Source organism: Idiotropiscis lumnitzeri, chromosome 15 (assembly GCF_059441095.1).
Source record: "Idiotropiscis lumnitzeri isolate Australia: NSW breed Sydney's pygmy pipehorse chromosome 15, RoL_Ilum_1.0, whole genome shotgun sequence".
Lineage (NCBI taxonomy): Eukaryota > Metazoa > Chordata > Actinopteri > Syngnathiformes > Syngnathidae > Idiotropiscis > Idiotropiscis lumnitzeri.
This window is the reverse complement of record NC_142405.1, coordinates 899,768-911,452: the sequence shown is the minus strand read 5'-3', so window position 1 is coordinate 911,452 and position 11,685 is coordinate 899,768. Positions and strand designations below refer to the sequence as shown.

The window sequence follows — 11,685 nt, the reverse complement described above, 5'->3', positions numbered from 1 at the left end:
TTAAAAATAAAAACTGGTTGGACAAGTGAGGGGAATTTATTACTGAGAGAAGTTGTGAGATGTGTGATAATCTCTTACATGTCTCAACAAGTCGTTCCAAGTGAAGTGTGTTACACTGGAACAAATCCTGTTGAAAATGCTATCAACCAAAAACATTTAATACTGCAATCCAAAGTAATGCACATATTTATTTCTATTTTAAAGCCAATTAGGACCCCCACACACACATTTAACCTTTGCTATACTCAGAGTCCCTCCCCATTTATTGGTATTGAAAATGAGCGGAGCGAATATTGACTTAAAAAATCCTCTTCCAATTTTCTACGTTAGCCCCAATAATTTCATTTCAGGTCAGGGGCCACTGTTCTTAGTAAAAAAAAAAGTTAGTTTGAAGCCCAGGCAAGCCTTACTCCGCGCGCCAGTTGTAAATGGGACGCATGTATTCGTCAAGTGATAAAAATAAAGCAAGTGAGGCTTGAAAGTAGAGGAAGTTCCCCAACATGCGAAATGGCACGAGAAACCTCGTTTGTCGCTCAGCACCGCGTCTCGCCCGACTTCCTGATTCTTGAAGCCGCAGAGAGCTTCCTCTTTCTTCTCTCACACGCACTCGCGCGCACGCGATGATGGGAGGAGGGGCAGCGGGTGATGGTTTTGCGATGCCTCCTTTCTTTCCTTTTGTCCATATCCAAAAGTTTTCCCCATGATGTCACACAAGCACACAAAAGCAAGCAAGCAAGCAAGCAAGCAGCACCGCTTCCGCTGCAAAAGAGCAAATGACGATAGTTGGCATCAATTGACAACAGACACCACTTTGTCATCTGTACTTACTTGTCTCGCTTTCTTGTAATGTTATGACGTTTTCATTCCAGCAACGATTGCTTTTTTAAATTGTATTTCTCCGATAGAGTTTAAATGGTCAATTTGGATGTGTATGAAATAACGTGGTGTGCCGCAGGGATCCATTTTAGTCGCTTTATCGTGACGTCATCGTATTACTAATTACGCAACAGCTGTGTGAACGCGCGCGCACTCACCGATTTGGGTGCGTGTGCGCGTGGCCTTCTGGAAAGGCACACACGGCCAGACTAGAAAAAAAAAATCAAAAGAAGACTGGCTCTCCCGTGACGCCAAACATTTTGTACCGTGAAAGGGGTTCCCATCTTTTGACTTTTCGTCAAAGATGTCTTCTTGTGGTGGGTCGTCCGCGATATTTCTTTTGTGTTTGGGCAGCTTGTTGTCCTGCATCACCTGGTACATGATCGACGAACAGAGGTTTGTCTGCAGGAAAACAGCGGTGTCCAATTCAGCAAAATACTAATTTTTGTTACCTTTTTTGTGCCAATTAAACATGCACCAATCGTAAAATGCATCAAGCAATTATACATAAACATATAAGTTGCAGAAAAATATGATTTTCTTAATCGAGTTTCCTTGCTCGTTTTAGGAAATGGCTGGTGAATTCTGGTGTGAAATTCCTTAATTCAACTTTTTTCCTTTTATTTTAACATGTTTTTTTTTTAACTAAGCTCAAAACAATATTTTTTCTTACAACCTTCCTCCTTTATCTTGTGACTTCATGTCTTGAGATTCAGCTTTGTTAAACCTTGGACTCAGAATGTAAAAAAATGTACCTCCTCTCAATGGGTTGTGCTGATTTCTCTGTGCTTGTGCTTTTCTGGCTTTGTTTTTCCACAGTGTGCTGACCTCTCGCAAACCTCCCGCTCAGAGGAAACGTTCCCAATCTGTTCTTTGTAAAGGCTGTAGGTGAGACAAGTTGCCCCTTTGTTATTCTTTCAAGTTATTTCCCAGAACTTACTTTGCGTGTTGCGTGCAGAGCTGCAAATAACCATTATTTTAGCACGTCATTAAAAAAAAGGCACCCTGTTTTTTTTCTTTTCTTTTTAATTCAACACAAAGATCAGTCTACTTTCACGTAGGACTACAGACAACTGAGAACATTCACTTCTAGCAGATGTGGGCAACGCGACAAGTTATCTGACGACAAAGTGACTTCTCAACATGATGATTTACAGGGAACTGATTGACGATGTGTTGAAGCGTCACTCGCAAAAGTGGGAGAAGAGCGAGGAGAACTACCGCAATTTCACGTAAGGCGAGCAAGCAGACTTGTGCAAATGTATGTAAAAGCGAGCTTGCAAAGATCATGTGACTGACGCACACTGGAGTTGCTCGGCGGAGCCTCGAGAATTGGCCTTCCCCAAAACCTTTTTCAAGAACTACCGAAAAAAGAGCCACCAGAATGACCCCCATTAAAATACAGTCGAAGCGTTTGTGAAAATATTATCGCAAGTCACTTTAACATTAACGCCTATATATAAGAAATAAAGCGAACGAAATATGAACTGTGCTGAATCTGTGATTCTTTGAATCAATGCTGCGGAAAACCAATTCAAGTGTTTGTCGGTCCGGTCCGGTCAGGTCCAATCTGAGCCGCTCGTGTCGTGGGTTCGAGAAGGCCATCATCACGCAGGCCAACACGCCCGTGGGAAGCAAAATCGTCTACGATGCCGAAACGACCAAGTCGCTGCGGGTGACGCCGGCCATCTTTAAAACATTCATCAAGGCAAGTCATGTTGCGAGTGCGACGCGTTCATTTTTTTCCCCTTTGTCACGTTCTCCCTTTTTTTGGTAACCATTCCAATTTCATCACATCGCCACTTTTTCTGCTAACATTAAAACGTTTTTTCCCCTCATTGCAACTTTTTCATCATTTTTCTCATAACATTGTGACGCCCCAAATGTGACTTTTTGTAAGAATTTTTTCATTCTAAACTTGTTTCCATAACATGTGGGCCTTTTCCTCTTTCAACTTTTTTAACTTTCTGTAAATTCAGACTTTTGCTCTTAGACATTTCTCATTCTTGTAACGTTCAATATTCCCTCTTTTTCCCCTTGTAACGTTACATTTTCTGGTATTCTTTTCTTGACTTTTTCGCCAAACCATCTTCACGCTCTTTATGTTGGATTTTGCGCCAACAATCGTGAACGCGCTGCGCCTTGATTTCCAGGAGCATCCGTTCTCCAACCAAACGTTCGACACGTGCGCCGTGGTGGGCAACGGCGGCATCCTGATGGAAAGCGGCTGCGGAAAGACGATCGACTCGGCTCGCTTTGTGATAAGGTGCAACATACCGCCTTTGAACCAAGACTACGGCAAAGACGTGGGCGTCAGCACGCATCTGGTGACGGCCAACCCGAGCATCTTCAAGGAAAAGTGAGCCCGGCCGCCAACACGCTCCAAATCACCTTTTCTGCCAAAATGTTCCACGGTCTGTTTCGTTCCGATGCCAAAATGAAACGTTTCCGACATTTGAGATTGCGGCGAGTTTGGATTGTGCTTTCTTGCCACCTACGGGACTGGAGTGGAAACAGCGGGCCAACTTTGTGCCGTCCCCTCCAGGTACCGTTCTCTGTCGGGACGACGGCGCGACGTGATGGCGAGATTTCAGAGCTACGGCAAGTCCCTGATCCTCCTTCCCGCTTTCTCGTACGCCATCAACACGGAGGTGTCTCTGCGGGTGGCCTACACCTTGGAAGACTTCGGCAGCCCCTCTCGCGCCGTCTTCTTCAACCCGGACTACCTGCGCAATCTGTCCCGCTTCTGGGCCGCCCGCGGCCTGAAGTGTCGGCGCCCGAGCACGGGCATCATGATGGCCAGCCTGGCTCTGGAGTTGTGCTCCAACGTGGACCTGTTCGGCTTCTGGCCCTTCGGCAACCATCCGCACGGACTCTACGCGCTGACCAATCATTATTACGACGACACCAAGGCCAAGCGGTGGTTCCACGCCATGCCGGCTGAGTTTGACCTTCTGCTCAAGCTGCACAGCGAAGGCGTGCTCAGGCTTCACCTCGGACGTTGTCCAAGTGACAAAAAGTAGCCATGGAAATGGATAACTGACGTGACTCATTGACGAAGCAAACAACAAAGGCCGTTTGAGCCTGAAAGGTTTTCACTTGTCCTTCTCCGAATTCGTCTTTTGACGGTAAATTACAATTCCATGTTGGGCCATTTTTAGATCAAATAGTTTGTTAAAGCAATGCAAGAATAAAAGTTGGAATTTCTGAGACAGGAGTTTGGCATTTTTCAAAAATAATTCAAGAAGAACTCGGGCTACACTTTTCTTGGATTGGTTTAACTTGATCAGAACTCTTTTCTTTTTTTTTTTTTTAATAACCCCCCTTGTTTATATAAATGTGTCATCAGTTTGTGAGCCCCCAACGGAATTTTGAAGCCTGAAACAACACAAAGTAAAACGACACCACGATTGGTCCCATCTCGAAGGCAGTCGAGTGTGAAAGTTCGAGTGTTCTTTAACTGCGGCGTTACACAACAGAGGTGGGCAGCCCGCAGTGCAGCGCAAATTCAACATCCTGGAGTGTAAAATGGAAGGTTCGGTTCGAGGAGGTGCGCCGATCACAGTTTGCGATAAGCTCACAAGATTTGGAGTTTGTCAAGGTTGCACTTCCTCCTTTCTGTTTTGTTTCCGCTCTGCGCTGTGAGAGAAGCTCCCCTCTATCCTCTCCCCACGCCCCTCCCCTGGTTAATGAGGGGGGGGGGGGTCACCGGGTTCCAATGTGGCGCCCTGGGGCCTCTCCGAACATGTGTCCCTGGAGCCGAATAAGGTCCAGGGCACTCGTATTACTGCCTGCCTTCGTGTGCCAAGGGGGGGTCGAGGACAGAAGGGGGGGGGGGCTGTGTGGGTGGAGGATGGCCCAGGGAGGGGAGGGGGGAAGGCTTAAGGGAAGGGAGTGGGGAGGGTGTTTTTTTTCTTCTTTTTTTGTCAGGAGTTGGAGACCTTGAAGCAGCTGCTTTTTAGCTTTGGGCACGACGCTGAAGATTGTGATTGCTTTACTTTGATTTCTTTCTTTCTTTTTTAATCCCCGAGAGAAAGACATCACAAAGACGAACTTTGCATGTAAAGTTCAATCACGGGGAGTAAAGTTTGGAGGTGACGTTGCACTGGCGAGAGGAGGAGTGGGAGGTGTACGAAATATGACATCACATAGACAGTGGCTCGGAGGTGGTGCGCTCGGCGATGCCTTTGCCGGCTGAAACGGGAGCGAGACGGACAGACAGCATGATCTCGGGCATGTCCTTAATGATCGCACTGCTGTGCTTTGGCAGCCTGCTGTCCACCGTCATCTGGTACATGTTTGACGACGACAGGTACGTCGGCCTCACGCTGCTGGGGGGGGGGGCTTCCTTAAATCTTGACATTTCTTGAGCTCTCCGAAAGTTCACGGGATTACCTCAAATCGTGGCCCAATTGCTCGAATAGTCCGACTTTTCACAAATTGCTTCGACAAGACAAACTAAACTCATCTTGTTGCGCTCTAAAAGATTTCGAGGCCAACTACTGGATGATCCATCGCATGCTGCTTTTAAGTATTTATGCGGCGCACTTTGCTTTCGTCACCGATCATCAAGGAATTAACATTTTGCTCTCACAAAATGCCTTAACAACAATCAATGTTGAGAATTTCCACACGTAACGATAGAATGTCAAAGGATGGCCGAGTGGTCTAAGGCGCCGCGTTCAGGTCCCAGTCGCCCAAGGAGGCCTGGGTTCGAATCTCGAATTTCCCCATTGTGGGACTAATAAAGGGCATCTTATCTTATCTTATCTTAAAGGAATTTGCTCAATTCTACAATGGTGCCGCACCTTTTAGAAGATGACGAATATTGGGTCCTTGAGGGCCACATTTTGCGCTCCCATAGCCTGACGACTTTGGCTTTTTTTTGTGGGGGGGGGGGGGGATATTTGCACTTTTCTTGAAATATTTCATTTTAACACAATTTTACAGCATTTTTCCTCCAGACATTTTTACAATGTTAATTTTTCTTGTAACTTGACAGATTCTTCTTTGATTTTTTTCCGTTGTGTTGTTGAATTTCCTGAGATTATTTTTTTTTGCACCATGAGGATTAATCTCTCTCAACACTGAGCATTTTTTTCTTGCAATATTATGACTTCCCCCTCGCCGTAACTTTTAATGATATTATTGCATCTTATTTCTCACAATAGGCGAACTATCAAGTGATTGTTTATTCTGCGTATTGGCAGTCAAGAGCACATTTGCAAAAGTTGAATGCCATGCCGTGTGTACAACCCGCAGTTTTTCAATCCTCAAAATATTATTGACTTGTTTAATGTGATTTTTAAAATTAAATGATTATTTTCAAATTATTTCACAACATGCAGTCATTGAGCGTCTGTATAAATGCAGAGTATTCATTTCATTGGCATTTCAAATATGTTCCCAATACTACCCCCAAAACATAAAAATACACTTTTAGTCATTAAAGGTTGCATCCATTTTTCTAGCATTTAATTGTTATGGTTAAAAAAAATAAATCCGCAGCAAAAATCATGTTGGTTCGCTCCAAGAAATGCCACTTTGTGTTTCCGCAGTGCGGTTGGCGCTTACAAGCCGCCCTCTCAGAAGCGAAAGTCCCCCGAACCCGCAGCGTTTTGTAAAGGCTGTAGGTGTGCGCGCACACACTTGCACAAGTGGCCACTTTGTTCTCGCTGTCACTTTGTTGTCAACCATCTTGTGGCATCCGTATACGGGTTTGTCGCAGGGAACGGATTGACGACGTGTTGAAGCGTTACTCGGAAAACTGGCAGAAGAACGTGGACAACCACCGAATATTCACGTAAGGTGTCGTGCAAGCAAACAAAGCTGACGACATTCATACAAAAAAAAAAATATATATATATTTTTTCATTTTCATAAAAATGTTTTCCCCGCAGCTCCAAGTTGAGCAACTCGTGTCGAGGTTTCGAGAAGGCCATCGTCACGCAGGCCAACACGCCCGTGGGAACCAAGATTAAGTTTGATGGCGAAAAGAGTGGTATCCTGCAGGTGACGCCCAACATGTTTAAAACGTTCATAAAGGTAAACACGTTTGGGAATTGTGACATCATTTACTGGGGACCCTCAAAAGGAGAACGCGGTTCCGCTGAATTGATTACAGATTTGTCTTACAGGCATACATCTTTTGGTAGATGTGGCCCTCGTATATATTTATATTTGAATGAAAATGGGGGTTGTAAAGGTCGCGTTTGAGGGAATAACTAATGTTCTGCTGCAATATAAAATCATCATCAACATGGAAATGCCGCCAATTGTCACGCGCACGCGCCAGGAGCATCCGTTCGGCAACAGGTCGTGGGACACGTGCGCCGTGGTGGGCAACGGCGGCATCCTGATGGACAGCGGCTGCGGGAAACGCATCGACTCGGCTCAATTTGTGATCAGGTGCAACCTGCCGCCTTTGAACGAAGAATACAGCGAACACGTGGGCGTCAAGACGGACCTCGTCACGGCCAACCCGAGCATCCTCAAAGAAAAGTGAGCATGGCGAGCGAGCGCCGAACACGCCGGCACGACCGGAATGCCGCCCGTCGCCAAACCAAAGGATTCCTGTCTTAGCGTCGTCAAACGTTGCCGACTTAATATTTCAGCCTTCTTGCTGCGCTACGTCACGTCACCCATATTTTGCAAATGGAATTCAAATTTGCCATCTCGTCGCTCTGCCCGTCCCCCGCAGGTACGAGTCTCTGATGGGACGACGGCGGAGTTTTGCCGAGCGACTCCAGAACTACGGCAAGGCCCTGGTCCTCCTTCCCGCCTTCTCGTACAGCTCCAACACGGCTCTGTCCATGCGGGCTGCCTACACCTTGGACGACTTTGCCAGCCCCGCTCAGGCGGTCTTCTTCAACCCGGAGTACCTGCGCAACCTTTCGCGCTTCTGGCACAACAACGGCCTGAAGTCTCGCCGGCTCAGCACGGGCATCATGATGGCCAGCCTGGCTCTGGAGTTGTGCTCCAACGTGGACCTGTTCGGCTTCTGGCCCTTCGGCAACCATCCGCACGGACTCTACGCGCTGACCAATCATTACTATGACGACAGGAAGGTCAACGCCAGGCTCCACACCATGCCCGTGGAGTTTGACCTTCTGCTCAAGCTGCACAGCGAGGGCGTGCTCAGGCTTCACCTGCAAGATTGTTCGGGAGAAAAAAAAAGCCGTGACTCGTTTGCGCCGGAGAAAAAGACAAACTAAACAAGAGAAAAGCCTGAAGACTTTTTCATGACTTTGTTTTTAGGACAACTTGTTTGTAGCGTAAACGCCATTGGGAGGCCTTTGAGGGAGTTGAGGCGGTGACTTTTGTCAGTCCAACGTAACTTCCTGAAAATGTTTCCTCGTGTTTACGCTTTCATTTTTTGGATCGGCATGAATCTGATTAGCAACGAGAGGACAGCGAAAACTCATGGTTTGTAATTTGGGTACGAGATGCAAGTTTTTGTCACGCCAGTCCCAAAACTTTTGGCCCGCCTGATGCAAACAATCGATGCGAACTTCAGGATCTTGTTACTAGTCAATAATTATGATTGTTTTTATTTAATGGGATTTATTTCCCTCCAAACTTACTTCCCTTTTTTTCTCACAAATGTGAAACTTTTTCCAGCATTTCGACGACTTCATCTTATAACTTTTGACTTTGTTATTTAAACATGGCAATTGGAATTGTTTATCTTCTCTTAAGCCTCACTCTTCACTTATTTCCCAACATCGACATTGCGACTTTTCCTTTTATGATTTGACATTTTTAACTTTTCTGTGATCACGTCACAATTTTATTCTCATAATGTTGCATTTTTTCCCCCGCTCAATTTCTTTTTTTTTTGTTTTTATTCTTGTCTTGCGTCCATCTGTTACTTTGCCAAGAGAAACCTTCAAAGTGCTACTTGATTGTGATGATGAATTTTTGAATGCTGCTTGTACTCGACTTGGCGAACAAAACTGTGACGGGAGCATTTTGGGTGAGAAATTGGGCTTTTGTTTTTCTGAAGATGTTCATTGTTTGTTCAATTCATGCGTGGAACATACGCAAAAAAAACTGCAGGTACTTGTCGGCCACACGAATAAGCGATAAATGAGCCAAAGTGCCGCACGGACAGGTTGATGCACGATAACCAAATAAATGTCTTAGAAGAAATTGTTTTCTTGATGGCAACTTTTTCACATTGCAAACAAACAAGCGTCAAAATAAGTTGACAAATTCACCATGAACGCCGTTCACCTTCGTTTCCTGTTCAACGGTCGTCACGAGTAGCCTGAAATATTGAGTAGTCAATGTTTTTGGGGGGAAAATTCAACTTTTTTTGTCTTCCCAATATTCTCAATGTGGGAATAGGACCGACAAACATCAAAGTAATGCAACAACAATCCAAAATGAAGATAAGAGGCGCCGACACGCGTCTTCTTTGGCATTTTCCGTTTATTTTTCTTATGAAAATAGGACTTTTTTTTTTAAACATGCGTCTCAAATATACCCATGACAGAATGTAAAAAAAAAAGTCAATTGAATTACATGTATTTTTAAAGGCATAGGAAAAACACATTTTTAACAATAACAAATCCATCAGGTTTTTTTTTTGTTTGATTTTCTGGTCATGAAGGGAAAGAACGCCGCCTGGCCACATACCATTAAAACATTTCCTCTAAAATGAGTGTGTCAAATGTAAGATACACAAAGTGAGCGTGGGAGGTTATATTGCGCGGCGCCTTTCGATAATCTGTCTTCTGTACATTGCGGTGCGGAACCTGAAATATCACATGCTTAAGTGGACGGAATGCTTCCATTCGATTCAGCGTTGGCATGGGAATTCATTCGGCTTGATGCTGGTCACTGAAGGAAACATGAAAGCGATCCTCACAGATGTCGTTCTCAGGGAGCAAACGGCGATGAACTCGCCAAAAGCACATCATCAAATTTGACTTGCTTCGTATAGAAAATCGAGACTTCCAAATTGTGATAACGGCGAGCATCATGGGCCTTTTTCCATGCTGCAACGAGGCACTCTAAAGTGGCCATGCCAGCTGTGAAGTCAGACTTAAAAAAAAAAAAAAAAAAAAAAAAAAAAATGATAATAATAATGCCTTTATTAGTCCCACAATGGGGAAATTCGAGATTCTAACCCAGGCCTCCTGGGGAGACTGGGTCCTGAACGCGGCGCCTTAGACCACTCGGCCATCCTGGCAGCCACGAGATTCGAACCCAGGCCTCCTGGGGAGACTGGGTCCGGAACGCGGCGCCTTAGACCACTCGGCCATCCTGGCAAAAAAATTCGAGATTCGAACCCAGGCCTCCTGGGGAGACTGGGTCCGGAACGCGGCGCCTTAGACCACTCGGCCATCCTACCTGCTGCCCTTGCTCCCGTCTGTCTCTCACGGCCAACAACGAGGCGCTCTAAAGGGGCCACCTCAGCAGACTATCCGAAGAGACCATGTGAGACGGTGCAGAGGCAAGATTTTTCGGGCTGACATGCATCGGGTGGATCGCCTGGCAAATGATATGTTGAGCCGCTTCGCATCGCACATTTCCACTTTGCACGCCACTCATGGCAAATCTTCACAATAAATGTAGTGTATTCGGAATTGACTTTACACGTCCTTCAAGAGGTCTCATGGGTCGCGTTAAAATGATGCCACCCCAATTTAGTTTCCATCAGCGACGTCCTCATTCTTTCAAACATTTGATGAGTTTGGGAGGATTCGTGTTGGCATCGTACATTTCCACCAGGATACACACACTTGCAACAAATTGTGTTTGAATTTTCAGGTATTTTGAGGCCTCCGAAAAGGCAATTCAGCCGAGGGTACCCGAAAGCACCATCTTTGGAAAGGATGTAAATCATCACCTGCGCATTTCGCTTTGTTGTATTCAAAGCGCGGCTTGAGTGTGTCCATCATTGTTGGCGGGTGTATCTTCTCATGCTTGGCTGCCTTTCATTTGCATTCGCCCAAGCGTTGAAGCTATCCAAACAAAAGCTCGTTCGGGGGCATTCTGACTCCATGCGGCATTCGGGCGGGTCCTCTCCAGTGACTTTTTACCCTGCCCCCTTGCTAAAAAGTTCAACACCGCCTTCGATGTTGCCCAAGATGCTTGCCAAATTCCTTTTTTTCTCTCTACATTTTATAAAAAAAATAGACTTTCTTTGAGGTTTTACAACTGGAAGGCAACTTAAAACACGATGATCATAAATACCCACACAGTTAATTCCATTTCAAAACAGTTCCTGCACTTTTTCTTCCCTTTATTATACAAAAGAAATGGGGCGCGGGAAGAAAAAACCCCCATAATTCCGTAGAAAAACGACCCCGCTTGTTATTGTTGTTGCTATTGTTTTAAATTGTAGAAAAAGAAAGACAGGTGCCTTTTACAAAAGGGCAGGAGGTTGGGGTAAGCATGGCCACAGCATTCCGACGCTTAAAATCTTGGCACTGACAACTCACACGAAACAGTGTTTGGTCTCATTGTCTCTTTTTCTTTTAAATGGCTTTAACCCCTCAGAAGGAAGACTTGAGATCCATCCCAGCTGCTGCTGGATGTAGCAGGAAGCATTGGCAAACTGGCACTGCAATACGCACTGCCGTCAACAGGGGGCAGTCAGCTGCCAGGCGTGACAAAAGAGAAAAGTAGGGAAAAGTATGCACCATGTTGTTTCAGGACATATGAGGCGGAAGGGAAACAATCGGATTCCGCCAACAAACGAGACACAAAACACCTTTAAATTCTTTCAAAAGGGAGACGGGACAATGAGCCTCTCACTGGACGGGGAAAGTCACTGGCATCGGTTTTATTGCATTTTTA

The 11,685-nt window shown here is 45.5% G+C and overlaps 2 protein-coding genes and 1 long non-coding RNA gene across 4 annotated transcripts; 2 read left to right on the top strand and 1 right to left on the bottom strand.

The window, feature by feature from the left end:
* Positions 1 to 5: 5 nt before the first annotated feature.
* Positions 6 to 1,120, bottom strand: LOC148322032 (uncharacterized). Its single transcript, XR_015846603.1, has 2 exons — positions 829 to 1,120; positions 6 to 759 (listed from the first exon to the last, which is right to left on the bottom strand). It is a non-coding gene; the product is annotated as an uncharacterized LOC148322032 (long non-coding RNA).
* st8sia6 (ST8 alpha-N-acetyl-neuraminide alpha-2,8-sialyltransferase 6) lies at positions 858 to 4,088 on the top strand. Its single transcript, XM_088316273.1, has 6 exons — positions 858 to 1,272; positions 1,696 to 1,764; positions 2,034 to 2,108; positions 2,440 to 2,584; positions 3,030 to 3,235; positions 3,422 to 4,088. The coding sequence occupies exons 1-6, from the start codon at positions 1,181 to 1,183 to the stop codon at positions 3,897 to 3,899; spliced, it is 1,065 nt and encodes a 354-aa protein (XP_088172399.1). The 5' UTR covers positions 858 to 1,180; the 3' UTR covers positions 3,900 to 4,088.
* A 701-nt stretch (positions 4,089 to 4,789) lies between these two features.
* LOC148322030 (alpha-2,8-sialyltransferase 8E-like) lies at positions 4,790 to 9,027 on the top strand. Of its 2 annotated transcripts, XM_088316271.1 has the most exons (6): positions 4,790 to 5,188; positions 6,435 to 6,509; positions 6,605 to 6,679; positions 6,777 to 6,921; positions 7,172 to 7,377; positions 7,577 to 9,027. In XM_088316271.1, the coding sequence occupies exons 1-6, from the start codon at positions 5,058 to 5,060 to the stop codon at positions 8,088 to 8,090; spliced, it is 1,146 nt and encodes a 381-aa protein (XP_088172397.1). In that variant the 5' UTR covers positions 4,790 to 5,057; the 3' UTR covers positions 8,091 to 9,027. The 2 variants fall into 2 exon arrangements, with proteins under 2 accessions (XP_088172397.1, XP_088172398.1); XM_088316272.1 differs by lacking the exon at positions 6,435 to 6,509.
* The last annotated feature ends 2,658 nt before the right edge of the window (positions 9,028 to 11,685 follow it).

What these genes read in the sequence shown, in the direction of transcription:
- st8sia6 (XM_088316273.1), top strand. Translation starts at nt 1,181, where the DNA reads ATGTCTTCTTGTGGTGGGTCGTCCGCGATATTTCTTTTGTGTTTGGGC. An exon ending in TACATGATCGACGAACAGAG is followed by an intron (nt 1,273 to 1,695) that starts GTTTGTCTGCAG and finishes GTTTTTCCACAG; the next exon opens with TGTGCTGACCTCTCGCAAAC. An exon ending in TCTTTAAAACATTCATCAAG is followed by an intron (nt 2,585 to 3,029) that starts GCAAGTCATGTT and finishes CTTGATTTCCAG; the next exon opens with GAGCATCCGTTCTCCAACCA.
- LOC148322030 (XM_088316271.1), top strand. Translation starts at nt 5,058, where the DNA reads ATGCCTTTGCCGGCTGAAACGGGAGCGAGACGGACAGACAGCATGATC. An exon ending in GACAACCACCGAATATTCAC is followed by an intron (nt 6,680 to 6,776) that starts GTAAGGTGTCGT and finishes TTTTCCCCGCAG; the next exon opens with CTCCAAGTTGAGCAACTCGT. An exon ending in TGTTTAAAACGTTCATAAAG is followed by an intron (nt 6,922 to 7,171) that starts GTAAACACGTTT and finishes CGCACGCGCCAG; the next exon opens with GAGCATCCGTTCGGCAACAG.